This window comes from Rattus norvegicus, chromosome 10 (assembly GCF_036323735.1).
Source record: "Rattus norvegicus strain BN/NHsdMcwi chromosome 10, GRCr8, whole genome shotgun sequence".
In the NCBI taxonomy this organism is placed as follows: Eukaryota; Metazoa; Chordata; class Mammalia; order Rodentia; family Muridae; genus Rattus; species Rattus norvegicus.
Genome location: NC_086028.1, coordinates 95,047,499 through 95,063,708, shown reverse-complemented (window position 1 = coordinate 95,063,708; position 16,210 = coordinate 95,047,499). Strand labels below are relative to the sequence as shown.

Below are 16,210 nucleotides of genomic sequence, written 5' to 3'. Positions count from 1 at the left end.
GCCAAACTACAAAGAAGGTGTTTTATTACATGCCTTTATTTATTTTTTTAAATACATTTCTCAATTCTGGTGATGTGCTAGAATATTGAATTTGGATCAAGTCTCGGGACTTAATGTTGTGTGTTAAGTTTCTGGCGTTTAAGATTGGAACAGTTTGGATGTGGTAGGATGAACTCGAGGGTGACTGACACCTTGAGAATTCACTGAACTGACAGTGAGGGAGAGTGAGTCTCTCCACTGTGGTGCGAAGGGTCACACACACCCCCAGGGCAGTCTGTGTATCCAGCTAACAGCCCGGGTTAATATTTACAAGTCAAGGGACCAGGCGATGGCTCAGCAGTTAGAGCATGTGCTGTCCCGTACCACATGCTGGGTCACAATTATCAGTAACACCAGTTCCGGGGGACCAGACGCCCTCCTATGAGATCTACACATGTCAGCCATGTATAAATATGTAGGTGCACATGCATACATATGTGCATGATGCTCATACACACATGCAGGCAAAACATTCATTCAGGCGAGATGTTGAAATCAACACAATATTCTAACAAAAAAAATTAACGTTTAATATAAAAGCTGGGTTCTAACTCAGTGTCGCCAAGTGACTTCTTCATTTTACTGTAAGTTTCCCAATTCTGTGCCTTTTGATGAAATTTCACAATCTGTGTGGCCCCACACAAGTGGGGTTGTGAGCCTGGGGTTCCTTATTGGTAGCAAGTGTAATGAGATAAGAGCCATCTTGCAGCCGATGCTGAGAATTAAGCCACGTAAGGTCTGTGAAGGTGACGGGCGAGGGGCTTGCACTAAATCCTCCCCGTGTCTCCTTTCCCTCGCTTCTTGATGATCTGATGCCCTTCGATGTTGATATCGGGGCTGTGTGTGCACGTGTGGTTCTGGGGATCAAACCCAGGATCTCACATGTGCTTGTTGACACATTCCCCAGCACCTGGAGAGCAGTCTCAGTGGTTAGAACTCACTTTCCTTCCAGGGGACCCATGTTTAGTTCCCAGCACCCACGTGACGGCACACAACCATCCATTACTCGAGTTCTGGAGTATCCATTGCCTTCCTCTGACCTCCAAGGGCACCAGGCACACATGCAGTAAATATACGTGCAGGCAAAATACTCATACACATACAGATAAATAAGTAAAACTATTTCTTTAAAAGGATGTGAAGGTCGTCATAAAGTTCTGAGAGGGGCTGGGAATGTTGTTGGTCTTAAAGTGCTTGGCTGGCTACCCAAACCCACGTGCTCCGTCCCCGGCACTGAAAAAGAAAAGCGTGAAATCCACGAGTTAATGGCTTTGAAGCACATCTCACCAGGAAGGGATCCAAGGTGGAACGTTTACCATTTTAGGAATGAAGGGTTGAACCAGTCTAGAAGAGCAGTTGTCATAAAGGTTCTAGGTGCCCGGCACCAGCAGGCCCCAACAAGGACAGACAAACCCTCTGCTTACCAGGAACCCAACCCCAGCTGATGTGGGCCAGTGGAAAGCAGAGGCCCTAGCAGCAGGGCCTGAAGGGGTGACGTGCCCTCGCTGTAACAGGGTTAAAGAAGCTGTGGTGTATTTGTGGTGGATATAAGAAATGCTTGAATCTGAGCAGAGGCCAGAGGAGAGGGCCTGTGCTATGCTACACTTTGCCGGGTTTAGGAAGGACGATCAGCACACAGAAAGCTATGCTCCGCCTCAGCTCTCATTTCTCTAAAGAGAGCATACTTGGGGTGCAGCCAACCCGTCTCCTGCTTGGCCGGTCTTCCTTGGGCTTTCAGGCTGCGTGTCAGAGCAGCTTCAGCCTGGAGGCACAGCCCACCCACCACAGGACAAGGGAACAACTCTTACTCTCAGTTTTAATCCAGTAAACAGACATGTGCCCCCTAACAGCAGAATGAGTTCCAAGAAGTGCAGCATCTGTTGGCTCTGTGACTGTGTGAGCCTCACAGTCTGCTTGTGCACACCTAGATGATGTAGCCTAGAAAACGCAGACTGGATGGTGAAAACTGTTGTGTATATAGTCTCTCTTCTTCCATTTACAATGTATGACTGTGGTCGCTTCTCTGCAGCCCAGAAAACTCACTGGTTGCCTAATTTTTGCAGTGAAGTAAAAAAAAAATGAGAAAATAAATTAAAAGCAAGAATTTACTTGTGCTCTTGATGAAAGGGAATGAGTCTTCTTTGTTTGTTGAGATGGGGGTCTTCCTGTATAGCCCAGGCTAGCCTCAAACTCTCCATCTTCCTGCCTCTGCCTCCTGAATGCTGGGATTACAGTGTAAGCCCAACGCTGCCAAAAGTGAATCACTTTTATCTCAAGAAAAGTTAGTCACAGAAGTGCTGATACATACCCATAAGTCCAGCTCCCAGGAGGCTGAAGCAGGAGGATAACACCTATGAACTGGAGGCCAGTCTGCACTAGATTGTGAGTTCCAGGATAGGTAGAGCTACATAGCCAAGGCCCTCCCCTTCCTGCCCACTGCAGAAAAGCATGAAAAATATTTTCTGGGTCTCAGTGCCTCCATTCAGATGCCTAATGTCCTTTTAGACCAATAGCCCCAAAACAGTTTCAAATCCAAAATGCACAACTGCCACCATTGCTTCCTCTGAACTGCCTTCGCATGGCAGTGAACTGGAATGATGGCTTTGGATAGGGAGAACTGACACCACGTATTAGATGAGCTAAGGTCCCTTCCGTGCATGTCTGATCAGTCAGCCCCACTCTCTAGTCCCCTTCGTCCCCGACGGCAGCCCCTCTCAGGACAACTCATCAGCCTCCCTCAGCAAGCGTCAGAGGGCTCTGTACTGGAAAGAGCATGACTCAGGGGGTGCCCAGAGCCCTCTCGTATGCACGCTTTGTCTTGTTTTCTATGGCAACACTGGCTTCACCACACAGACTCTGAATGTTTCCGTCTAGGGGCTGGGGTCATTAGGAATATAAGGAGTTCCCTGCTTGTTTGGTGCTCAGTGTCTACGGTGACTGAAAAGCCCCCCCCCCCGTGTGTGTGTGTGTGTGTGTGTGTGTGTGTGTGTGTGTGTGTGTGTGATGCTTGCTCCCCTTGTGTCAAACATTACAGGCTGTTTCCTTTAAAGAGTTTGCTCAGACCGAGCTGAGAGTTAATTTCCTGCCAGCCAGCAGTCTGTGCCCTGAGCAGTAAAGTGTGGAAATCTCCATGAAAACCCTGCCAGTGGTAGAACAGCTGGATGGGTTGGATGGTCCCAGACTGATCACCTCAGACAGACAGATGGACCATCTCAGACAGAGACAGACAGACAGACAGACAGACAGACAGACAGACAGACCACAAAGGGGATGTTCAGGATCACACATCCCTGTGCTCATAGAAGAGAGCCCAGGATCGTTGGCCAGCACATGGCCTTTCCACAGATGTAAATAGTGGTGATGTAAACAAACTCCAGCCAGGGCGGCAAAAAGTGCTTGCAGCATATGGAGTAAACCTCTTTTCTCTTGTCTTGTCTTGTCTTGTCTTGTCTTGTCTTGTCTTGTCTTGTCTTCTGAGTCTTTTGAGATAAGGTCTTGTTCTCCCAGGCTGACTTCAGACTTGCCATTCTCCTGCCTCAGCCTCCCGAGTGTTGGACTGACAGGCAGGCACCACCACACCACACCACACCACACTCAGTGGGTTTCTTGGCTTTCTATCCCTGGGAATTGGAAAGCATGTTGAGTAAATGGTGGTGGGGCTGGAGCCCAGGGTCTTGTACAGCTCTGCACGCTGTATCCTCAAGCTGCACCCTCTAGCCCTGGGAAGTGTCCCCTGAGACATTAGTCAACTATGCAGGGCATGTGATGAAGAGGGATGGAGGGGCCTCCTTCCAATTCTGGTCATGTGGTGCTCGAGTTAATAAAGGGCCCTTCTTTTCCAGATGTGGGAGAATTATAGGCAAACAATCACAGCAAAATAACAGCTATGTATAAAACATGCATCGAGTCTAAAACAAGGCCAGAGCCACTTTAAAACCCCAACTCTGGGCCAGTGAGATGGCTTAGCAGGTAAAGCCACTCGCCCTAAGTCTGAGGACTGGAGCTGGGTCTCTAGGACCCCACAAAGGGGCAGACTGGTTCCCATGTGTCTTCTGACCTCCACATGCATATCATGGCACACACATGTCTCCCCTGTACCCCCAATAAATAAATAAATATAAAAATCTTTAAACCTCATGCCTACATAGAAAAATGGCTTAAAGACTACATGCACTAACACTAACAGGAGAGAAAGCCTGAGTTTCAAATTTGGCCGCCTTTTTAATTGTTTTTCCTTCTCCCTTCTCTGTGTTTTCTGGGCTTTGTCACCAGCACTTTAGAAAGAGCCCACTTTGATTTAAGAACGACTTTGTGTGGCACCAGTGACAGAAAGAGAAAGCTGTGGCCTGGTCATGGCTACACCTGGAGTGGGTCTTCCCGATTCCCAGGTTGCTTCACGAGTCACAAAAAGAGGTCCTTGCAGCTGATTGGAGCTGTTCTGAGACTTGGATAGTAGTGGGGGAGGGTACTTGGGATGGGATGGGCACCGGAGGAACTTCAGTCAAGCATCACTGGGTCACTTCATTAAGTCTGCACAGGTCTGCTCAGGACACTCTCTCTGAAGTCACGTGGGGTGTCAGAGGCAAGCCCAGAAGCAAAGCTGTCTAGTAAGGGGTCGAATGTCACAGGTCACACAGGTCACAGGTCACAGGTCACCTGTCTTTATCTTTTGCTCCTTTCTTGTTAGAGAAAGTCTATATCTGATTCTACACTGGGTGTGACAGAAAATTCAGTTAGCTTCAAGTGCTCAAACTTCTCTTCCTCCTTGGGATACTTACGTCTCGGCCTAAACTTCCAGAAGACAACAAAGGCTCCTGGCTCCCTCAGCCACAAGGATGCTCTCCATAGTTTCAAAGAGAGGGAGGTAGGTAAGGGAAGGCCTGGTCCCTTAGAGAAATCTATCATGGGAGCCCCTTCACTTCAGATGGGAAACCAGCCTGAAAGAGCCAAGTGGTACAGGGCAGGTGCCTCTTGGGGAACTGTATCCTTAGCCTGTTCCTGTCACACAAAACGTCCTGAATGTCTGTGTTTCCCTGAGAGGGAGGCAGATAAAAAGAGAAAGAGACCAGGGTGGGGCAGGGATGGACGGGTAAGAAGGGTAATCAAAAATGTCTGGGCAGTGGTGGCGCACACCTTTAATCCCAGTGCAGCACTCAGGGGCAGAGGCAGGAGGATATCTGAGTTTGAGACCAGCATGGTCTACAGAGAGAGTTCCAGGACAGCCAGGGCTACACAGAGAAACCTTGTCTCAAAAAAAACCAAGAGGCGGACTGGGGATTTAGCTCAGTGGTAGAGCGCTTGCCTAGCAAATGCAAGGCCCTGGGTTCGGTCCCCAGCTCTGAAAAATAGAAAAAAGAAAAAAGAAAAAACCAAGAGGCAACAGTGAGATGGACATATTAGAATGTTCATGTTTACTGGAGATGGTCATATCACTGTTCGATTAACATGCACTAATAAGTTACCCCAAAGCTGTGTTGATATATAATGCACATATCATAGAATCCACTCATTGAAAGTGAATAGTTTGTGGCTGGAGAGATGGCCTAGCAGTTAAAAACGCTCGCTGTTCTTCCAAAAGATCCCGAGTGTGCGGCTCCTAACCCCACTTCCGGTGACTTAACCATTGCCTGTAAGTCCAGCTCCAGGGAATCCCATCCCTCTGTTGGCTCCATGGGGCACCTGTGCACACGTGGTAAGACATACACACACACACACACACACACACACACACTCTCTCTCTCTCTCATATATAAAGGTAAAAAATTAATAAAGTCCACTACAGGCTTTTCTGTATTTGCAGAAGGGAATAGCCATTGTTGTGATTTTATTACCAAATATTTTGGATGTTTTATGTTTGTTATGTGTATTTTATTACACTTATTTGCACACACATGTGGAGGTCAGAGGACGAATTTCATGAGTCACTTCTCTCTCCTTCCACCACGTGGCTCCCAGGATCTAACTCAGGTTGTCAGTATTGGCAGCAAACACCTTTACCCACAGAGCCAGCACACCAGACCCACGTTTAATTTTAGAACATTTTATCACCCTTCCCCCAAGACACCCTATGCCTCTCAGGCTCTGCCCGCCTCATCTTCCCCTAGCCCTGGGTAAGGCCTGGTCTCCTTTCTGTCACTAGACATTTACCTGTACTGACTGCTTCACGTGCTCTGTCCGGCCTGCCTTTACTACTTGGTGTTTCCAAATTTCATCTGTACCGCTTCCTGTAGTAGGCTTCGGACCTTCTTGTTGGCAAAGACTATCCCGTTGGAAGGACACAGTATATCCCCATTAGTTGCTTTACATAGGTTGCTTCTATCTTTAAAAAAATAAAATAGAATAGAATGTTGTTTTCATTCTTTAGTAATTTCATCTCCCCAGTCCTTGCTTCAGGCCTTTTTTTTTTTAACCCACTGAGTCCATTAGTGCTGCCCCGTGGGAATGGAATGGCGGCTGATGCTGTTGGCTTGATCGTGCATGAGTCTTGTGCAGAGCACAGAGCTGTGATGAGTTCGTGAGTCTGTGAATGGTCGTGTCACGTCCAGCAGATGGCATTCTACGGCGCTCCTCTCCCTCCTTGCGTTCTTTCTGCCCTTTCTTCTGCGACGTTCCCTGAGTCTTGGGGTAGAGGAAGGTTCTTGTCGATGCTCCAGTCTGGGCTTTGTCTCCGTGCTCTGCTCACTTACGGGTCCGCCTTGTTTGGCGATCAGTGCAGAGAGATGTTTTTATGGCCGAGGTTGCCAGCAGCACTAATATATGTGTGTAAGTACTTAGAAGGCAGTTTGACTGCACGTCCATTCAGCAAGACCACAGTAGACTGTTCCTTCCAGGGCCTGGGACCTCAGGAACTGGGGATTTTTGACCAGCTTTACAGACCCGGGCATAAATTCTCTTTTGTAGAGTAGGTCTCAGATTCAATCCAGAGATTGTTGGCTACCCCCATGACCTTTGTACGACCATTGCAACAATGGGTGAATCTTGTCTGTTAGGTTGGTGTTGTAATATGCAGGGTCTCCCACTGGGTAATCCTACTGATGACCTTTCTTCTCTGGGGGCCTGCATAGAGGAAGTTTCCAGGTCAGTTCAAGCCCGATTCCCTTGTATCCTGCAACCAAAACGCGTTGAGAATCAGTAACAGTATCTCTGTATCTCTAGTCTTGCTGGTAACGGGTATTGTTAAGTGTAACTGTTCTCATGTAAGGTTTTGTGTGGACACTGCTTTTGTTTCTTTCTGGTATATACACGAGAGTAGAATTTCCAGGTCATGTGATAACTGTGATTAATTTCTGAGAACTCCCAGTTTGCTTTCCAACACACTGCCCCAATTCATACTCCTGTACACAGCCTTCCAATTTTTCCATCTCCTCACTGGCATTTATGAGCTTCCTCAGAAAAAAAATGTTTTTTATGTTTTCCAGTGTTTTGCTTGCATGTGTATCTGTGCACCATGTATGCCTGGTGCCAGCTGGGGCCAGAAGGAGGCACCAGATTCCCTGGATCTGAAGTTAGAGATGGCTGTGAGCTGCCATGTGGATGCCGGGAATCAAACCTGGGTCCTGGAGAAGAGCAGCCAGTGCTCTTAACTGCCGAGCCCTCTCTCCGGTCCCTAGCTGCCCTTTCAAATTGTAGTTACCCTAGTAACTATGAAGTGACCACTCACCTCAGTGTGTGTGTGTGTGTGTGTGTGTGTGTGTGTGTGTGTGTCTGTGTGCATGTGCGTGCATGTGTGTAAAAAGCTAGGTGTCCATTTGTTTGTCTGACACAGATCTCAGACTCTGAATCCAGACCTCTTGCTTATAAAGGACACATGCTGTCCAGTCCCCTTCACTATGGTTTTAAGGCTTTCTTCTTTCAAGCCCGAGTACTCAGATACCCTCATGGCTATTGGTTCCCTGTAAGATCACAAGTTCCTCTACATTTCAATTCTCTCCCTCACCACTGCCCCAAGGTTCACAGAGCAGGCAGGGAAGGTGGCCTCTCACGGTGACAAAGGCCCTGAGCGACTTTGACCAGGTAGGGGCTCGCAGCTGTGCTGGCACCTGCAGTTAAGGGCACCCAGCCAGCCTCCTCTTGGAGTTCTGTGTGGCAAGAGATAAGTGAAGGGGCTTGGCTGTGTGTGCAGTGAGGCCAGAGCAGGAAGCAGGACCTAGTTTCCAGTCATAATTGGTTTTTACCCTCTCTCTGCTCTCCTCCCCTACAGGATAAGTAAGGGGCCTTTTAGTCTGGGCCTAAAAGCATTTTACAAATGCTTTCTTATAAGAACCCACTGAATACACCAGTTTACAACAAAGCTAGCCAGAATTTTTATTTATTTATTATTTATTTATTTATTTATTTATTTATTTAAAACGATGTCTCCCATATAATCTTCTTGAATATCGTTTTCCACTTATGTTTTGACTCTGGAGTTCTTACCATGTATGCGTATGACTACCAATCCCGGTCATTGGTGTGAGAAGCCTCCCCTCAGTACTGCAGGGACAAATTGTGCCCCTCCCCCTCCAGATTATCCTTTTTTTTTTTTTTTTTTTTTGGTTCTTTTTTTCGGAGCTGGGGACCGAACCCAGGGCCTTGCGCTTCCTAGGTAAGCGCTCTACCACTGAGCTAAATCCCCAGCCCCCCAGATTATCCTTAAATCAAAATGGTTCATGTCACATCCAGAGTTTACTTGGCTTCCTTGACTTCCAAAAGATGTTGACGCTTTCCGTTGCAAAGTTTCTCTCAAAGGCCAGGCTTGCTGCCTCAACCACAATGCAGACCTCCAGTGACTTCGCCTCAGAGGAGGCTCCGCCCTCCCTTATCAGAGTGGTTGATGTGATAAGGAAAAAAAAGAGGTCTTTTTGCCTTTCCGGAAGTTCACTGAAGCCCCGGCTTAATAGAGCTCAGAAAAGGGTAACGCATGCTGACCTTTCCCACCAGGAAGTCCTGCTCCAGCTATGAGCAGACTCACAGGGTTCTAGAGGGTAATGGGATTGGAAGAGAGGCAGCCTCTGTTTCAGTGCCCTGGGCTGAAAAGTGCGAAGGAGAATATTCTTTGTATTCCGAGGTCTGCTTGCTTGGCAGTGGAGGGGTCGCTGCCGGTGTTAAGTCAGGAGGTCTCCTGCAGATTTTCTTGATTCAAATCCTTCGTTCAGAATGGGGTTTCTTAAAATTTCCCCACTAACAGCCCCTTCTCAGTGCAAGAAACTTTTACAAGGCCCTGAGCATATATGCAGATAAAATAGGTTTACGTATCAAACATTGGCTGGTAATAGATCATAATTTTGTTTTAAAATAATTCTTGGGTGTAATCTCACCCCTTATTGAAGACAGTAAAGTTTCCACAGGAATGACACGGAAGGAAGGGCTTGTTTCTTTTCACAGGAGTAATTAAATCTTGGCTGACCATATTGATACTGTAGGGTACAAATCAATATTTTTATTTTATAGTTGGTAGTGCCAAAATCACTACTTCAAAAAAAATAGAAGAAAGAAAAAGAAAAAAAACTTGAAATAAGTTAAATAAATAATGCTTAATAGCATTTTGTGAGGTGTGTTCAAATCCCAAGCCAAGGTTCATTTAACTTTCTGTTTTGGTTTGTTTTTGTCTTTCAGTAGTGTTTCCATATGTGGCCTTGGCTGTCCTGGAACTCACTGGGTAGACCAGGCTGACCTCAAGCTCAGAGATCCACCTGTGTCTGCCTCCCAAGTGCTGGGACTTAAGGTGTGCATGCGACACCACCTCCTTGGTTCACTTAACCATTATAAAATGAAATTCAAATCATCAACTCAGAGAACAACTTCTAAAATCAACAGTCCCAATACAAGACAATGTCAAGCTATATACCAACTTGATAGTAACATTTCCAGCAGTAAGATTCCCAGGGAAATATCGAACGTCTGTTTCCTATTAACTGCCACTTTTTCTGTAAGAGCAGGGAAGTTTGTGTACAGTAAAACCTTGCAGACCTATGTTAGCCACGAGTCTGAGCCAAGGTGCTTAGAAGGCTGTGTGTGTCGGTGGTGTGGTAGCACACATAGTGTGGAGTATGCATGTTGTGTGTTCTGATCAAGGCTAAGGAGATGCAAACCTGACCAGAGCAGCAGAAACTCCCCAGATCCCTGTGTACCACACTTCGAATTAATCTTTGCCTGTTGTGCGTTCAGAACCTTTGCACTGTAGCTAACTTCCTGTGACCATCCCTATAGAAAGCAAGGATTAGAACAAGCGACAGAAATACTCAAGCGTGTTCCTCCCCTCGCCAGCAGGTGGCACTCGAGACACATGGTTTTCGAGTGCCCTTTCAAGCCGTGCCTCCTTTGGCCTCATGCTGTGTGTTCTTTGCCAGGTCTCTGTGCCCTTTCAATCAACCATTCCAACTCTTACCTGGCCTACCCCGGAAGCCAGAGTACAGGCGAGATTGTACTCTATGACGGAAACTCCCTGGTAAGTTCACAGCGGTCCCTGGTGCAGCAGCCTGTGTGCCCTGGCCAGGCAGGGGTCAACAGACTGGATAAGAAGGTGTGAGCTGTATGGGGGAGCTCTCTGGCCACAGCCATTGGCAAAGGAAAACAAAGGGCATTTGTGTTGAAGCTCACAGTCAGTATTAGTCAGTGTCACTGTGAGGCAGGTGCCGTAAGGAGGCAGAGCACCTGCTCACGGTGGACTCAGGAAGATAACACACAGTCCATCTGTATTTGCTACCCTCCGCTCCCCAGGGCTGCATAGAGCAGGGTGGGACCCCTCTGGGAATCCCCTAAAGAAGCAAGCAGAAAGATCCCCTAAAAACCTGGCTTTGTACCAGGCGCACAGCTGGTCATCCACCTTCCCAAAGGCAGGGCAAGGAATAGACATGAGATCACACACACACACACACACACACACACACACACACACACACACACACACACAGAGCTCCAAGAATGTCACAGAAGAAGGGACAGGAAGACTCAGGAGAAAGGGTGAATTGCTATAGCACGATGCCCTCAGGACATGACATAGATTGTCAGTAACCCTGCACCTGCATTAGATTGGGGCTGTCTAATCTAATCTAACGCAGGGGTGGGGTGGGTTTTTGAGAACCAGTTCCATATAGACTATTAAGTTGCCATGGTGGGGATAGGGGAGACATTTTCTTCAGTATATTACTTGCCAAGTTGCCCACGACCCTGTAAGAAGCCCTACATACACTCATTGCTTCACCAGAACAAAGAGAGAGGTCGTGGAGGGAGGGGTCCCTACTAGCACACTCTCCACAGGAAAGTGGCCCAGTGGTGGGCAGGGAGACACAGCAGAGAGCAAGGAGAGGGGAGGACATTCATCTTCCCCCTTCACCAGTATTGATCTCCACTTCTCCCCATCACCAACAGAAAATGGTGTGCACCATTGCTGCCCACGAGGGAACCCTGGCCGCCATCACCTTCAACTCCTCCGGCTCCAAACTAGCAAGTGCGTCTGAAAAAGTAAGCGTCCTCTGGCTTCTCCTCCTGCCTGGGCGCCCAGGCTGCTGCTGGACCAGTAATTGCAATATGAAGGACTGCCTGTGGTGGCAGTCAGTAGGTTTGTCCGTATCAAAGGCTGACCGTAAAGCAGATGCAAGACACTTGGCATAAAACTTGTGGTTTTATTGAGAGATGCATGGGCCTGTTGTTCCCAGATAAAAATGCATGTCCCCGTTGTACACAGATATGGAATTTGGACCCGGTTGATCAGAATAAACAAAGAAGACGATCATGTTACATTTCAAATGCTATGTAAGCCAGATACGTTTTAGTAAGCAGAGATAGAATAGTCTATAAAGTCGGAACAGTATGTGATGGTGCACGTGTGACATTGACACATACACACACACACACACACACACACACACACACACACACAGCCTTGAACAAGGCAGGGGAAGGAACAACAGTATCTAACACAGAGGACGCAGAGTTCCCAGAATTCATAGTTGGCACACACACAAATAAAAATGCCCCTGCACTCAATGCTTCATGCTTCCTCCTCAGAGACAGATGTTCAAAGCCAGGAGAACAAACTGCCCTGGGAAGGGACATCATCTCTGTGTGACACATTCGTGTTAAGAAAAAGGCCACCCGTTTGTCTTCCAGGGCACCGTCATCCGAGTGTTCTCTGTGCCCGAAGGGCAGAAACTCTATGAGTTCCGTCGAGGAATGAAAAGGTCTGTGCCCAGTGTCCGTGCCATCATAAAAACTCCTCCCTGGCAGCTGGCTAGGAAGAGGGCAGGGGCAGGCCCTACAGCCTCCTCCTAGAGGTTAAGTGCTTTCCAAGTAATGGAGTCAGAGCCCCACGGGGTCGGGGGGCTTTGTAAAAATCCAAAAGCAAAGAAGAGGGCTTAATGCTGAGGCTTGAGGCAGGAAGGGGAAGTCGGGGTCTTTTGATAAGGCCATGGGAGGCCATCACCAGAGAAACCAGAGAGCCTGTGGATCACACTCCAGAAGTAATTTCCAGTTCCCCCACAAAGGGAAATGAAGGGCAGCATCAAATGTCAGCAGTTGGGAAAAAAAAAAAAGAAAGAAAAAGTCAGCAGTTGGGACCTTTGTTTTCTGTGAGGTTTGCAGCTGGATCTCTTCAGAGCAGCTTGGAGAGGTCCACATGCTAAGGACACAGGACTCCCATCCGCTGGCTGGGAGGAAGGGCCAGCCCTGTGGGTTCATACCTATGAGTGTGGCTCTCCCTGAATCTCTCCCACGTGGCTTTTAAAACACAAGCAGCGTACTGTTGGGGGGTGTGGGAAGGTTAGAAGAGCTTGGCCCTTCAAGACGCATTCTCCTCTCAGAACTGTGAGGTGACGCCCCTCACAGTTCCAGCTCATGGGCCCGTGTGTTGCTGTCTTCAGGTATGTGACAATCAGCTCTCTGGTGTTCAGTATGGACTCCCAGTTCCTGTGTGCCTCCAGCAACACGGAGACCGTGCACATCTTCAAGTTGGAACAGCTGACCGACAGGCAAGTGCGGGGCCAGGTGGAAGTCCTACCTGACTGAAGGAGTAGCCCCGGGTATTCTGCACGCACTGGAGCTTTGCTGGGTCATTGTCAGTGTAGTAGAGTTCGTTTTGGGGTGTCCTGCACAGAAGCAAAAGTCTAGGTCTGTGATCCTGAGTCTTACGTCTCGACGCAGCCCCTTTTGAGCTGTGAGGCACTGGGAAGCAGTCTCTCAGCATCCCTGTCTGTTAAATGAGCACATTATTGTGTTTGCACCTCAAGCTTCATTGTTGTTGACATGAAACATTTTGTGTCTCGCCTGGGACCAACACACTGCAGCTGTGTTAACCTGTGGAATGACAGATACGATAACAGCTGTTGTCGTCCATGTTGCCGCCGTCAGTGAGTGCTTGGCAAACGTGTGGGGAATCCTTCCTCTGTGGGGAATCCTGACATGCTTTGTGTTGGTGACTTTCTCATCCTGTGACCATGGTGCCTTCCTGAAAGAATATAAGAGAGAAGAGGTTGGCTTTAGCTCACCGGCATTTCAGTCAGGACACTTCTGATCCAGTATGGGGGACAGTATGGCCGGGTTGAGGAGGGCAGGAGCCCATGGCCGTGACTCTGCCCATCTTTGCAGACCAGGGATACCTATGACCTTCAACGATCTACTCCCTCATCACCTTCTTCCCACAGTCTAGTCCTCCCCTCCCAGAGGTGCTGTCATTATCCCAACAGTGCCACCAACAAGAGCTGAAGAGGACTTTTTTATTTTAAGTTAAACCTAGGACTTTTACTCTGCACACTTTCCTCAAATTTTATCTACCTGCTAGGCTCTGCTTAACAGTCTCCAAATGTTCAGTGGCTGTGGCAGCAGCCTGGGCCCTAGAGGGCAGCCGGTCCATGTCTGAGAGGAGCCTTTCACTATCAGGGTGCCACAACTTAGCAGTGCGCCCATCCCCCTCATCAGTCATCAGCACTCCTAAGCCCTGCCCCCATCCCACCCCTACCTCATCGCCCAACCCTCACAGTCATCAGTGTTTAAGACCTGAGACTCCCTGCCCTCTCCCTGTCCTGCTGTGTGTGAGTAGCTAACAGTGCCACGGGCAGAACCTTGTCTGAGAAGCATCAGTGTGTCTTGGGCAATGTGGTTTCATTTTTATCTTAAAAAGAAAAAAGCTGAGGAACTGCTACACAGTACCAGCCCGTGTGCCTCTTCTTGCTGGAAATGCTCCTTTGAACATGACACCTCCTTCCCAGACTCCTACATCCCCCATATTCCTCCACCTCAGAGACACCAACCCCCAGACCCCTCCACCACAGAGACATCATTTATTATTTAAACACACACACACACACACACACACACACACACACACACACACACACAAACACGTCATTTTCTGGGCCGCCTGCTTTGGTTCCCCTGGGGAAGCCTGCCAGAGGGTTCAGTGATTGCTCCCATGTTCCAAATGACGAAACAGAAAAACGGATGTTAAGGGCCCTCCTCCACCTCTGCGCTGTGGTCCTACCTGGAACATGTGCATAGCCTCTCTGATTGCTTGGTGTTTATACATCTGTGCTGTGTCCCAACCGTAAATATAAAGTCCTTATGTTATTCCTCTTGATAATCCCAACTCTGGTGTGTCTAGAAGTGTCCCCTTCAGTCGAGAACTTCAAGTTCCAGACAGGTTAGTCTGAAGGCCACATAGCTGTATATCCGGCCAGGATCAGGTCCCACAGACAAGTGACCTCATAGCAGGTGCTTCCGAAACATACCTGGTAGCACCAGTCCTCAAGGTGTTGGCCGTGGTATGGGACACTGAGACAGCCATGCCACTCACTGCTCATGGACCTCTTTGTCTGACAAAGGCCCCACGATGAAGTTCAATGCATGCAGGGAACCTCCCCAGACTCCCACGGAGCACCTGAGTATCCTCAGTGCTGGGTACCGGATGGCTCGGAGCCGAGCGTCTTGCCTGCTTCCTACCGAGTCTGGCTCAGGAAACCTTCACAGGGATCTGTCTGTTCTTCCCTGAACCTGCTTTGGGCTCCTGAGCTGATTTTTACAGGGCCTAGAAATCTATTCCTTCTGAACCTCTACTCTTGCCTTCTTTTGGAAGTCTAGCGGCCATCAGTAGCCCTCTTTTAATATAAGAAGGCAGCGGCACGGGGAGCCTCTTAGCAGGGTTACAGCGGTTCTTCTGAAGGACACGCAGGCCCTGATGCTCCTTAGTTATGGCTGAAATAATATGTCCTTGTGGCCAGAACATCGTGCTCAGACACAGCCTCTGCCTGGCGAGGTCAGTGCTGGACTGTGGCAATCACTGGCAGGCTGCCTGTGCCCACAGCCCAGGCCCACCCTTGCCTCTGCGTTGCCTCCCCTAGCCGCCCAGAAGAGCCTTCCACCTGGAGCGGCTACATGGGAAAGATGCTCACGGCGGCTACCAACTACCTCCCCGCCCAGGTGTCGGACATGATGAACCAGGACAGGGCCTTCGCCACAGGACGCCTGAACTTCTCTGGGCAGAAGAACATTTGCACCCTGTCCACGTACGTACAGGACCACCAAACTCACAGGTGTATGTTCCCAGGACACAGAGCCCCTAAATGCATGAAGGAAAAAAAAAAAAAGGATGAGGCTAGGAAGGTTGCTCAGTGGTTAGAGCCCTCCCTGCTCACGCAGAGAACCAGGGGTCGGGTAAGCACACACACCTGGTGCTTCACTACTGCCTATAACTCCAGTTTGGAGGGGTAGGAGTGTCTGATGACCTCTTCTGGCCTCTGCATGCACTTGGTACAATACAGACAGAAAGGCCGCACGTGCGCGCGTGTACACACACACACACACACACTAACTGGACATGGTGGTCCTCACCTGTAATCCCAGCACTCAAGGGACCTAGCCAGGGATTTGAAAATTCAAGGCCGGGCCAGAATATGCATCAAGACTCTGTCTCAAAAGACAATAAAAAGAATATTTTAGGGACCAGGAAGATGAGTCAGACAGTAAACTGCTTGCCACAGAAGCAAAAAAAAAAAGGTCTGGGGCTCAAAAGAAACTCGGGCAGAGCCTGCATGAGGTTGTCCTCTGGCTTCCGCATGTAGGCCCACCTGCCTACATGTGGACCCCCACGTTTATAAGCCTAGGCAGCAAAGATGTCCTCTTCCTCTTTCTGTCACGGTCGATGGCAGGGACACATGTGAAATAGAGAACATAACCCGTCTGGGGACACCAGAAAGCTGGT

At 48.7% G+C, this 16,210-nt stretch overlaps 2 protein-coding genes across 4 annotated transcripts in view; one reads left to right on the top strand and one right to left on the bottom strand.

Moving 5' to 3' along the window:
• Positions 1–16,210, top strand: part of Wipi1 (WD repeat domain, phosphoinositide interacting 1) — a 37,229-nt gene that overhangs the window by 15,971 nt on the left and 5,048 nt on the right. For all 3 annotated transcript variants that reach the window (XM_008768367.3, NM_001127297.1, XM_039086173.2), the window contains 5 exons: positions 10,368–10,465; positions 11,389–11,481; positions 12,130–12,200; positions 12,879–12,986; positions 15,351–15,515. In XM_008768367.3, coding sequence (XP_008766589.1) covers positions 10,368–10,465; positions 11,389–11,481; positions 12,130–12,200; positions 12,879–12,986; positions 15,351–15,515 — 535 coding nt within the window. The remainder of the gene's footprint in view (positions 1–10,367; positions 10,466–11,388; positions 11,482–12,129; positions 12,201–12,878; positions 12,987–15,350; positions 15,516–16,210) is intronic.
• Arsg (arylsulfatase G) overlaps positions 688–16,210 on the bottom strand; it is a 150,928-nt gene continuing 135,405 nt past the window's right edge. The window contains exon 16 of the transcript XR_005489859.2: positions 688–13,462. The gene's annotated coding sequence lies outside the window, so the exon portion shown is untranslated. The remainder of the gene's footprint in view (positions 13,463–16,210) is intronic.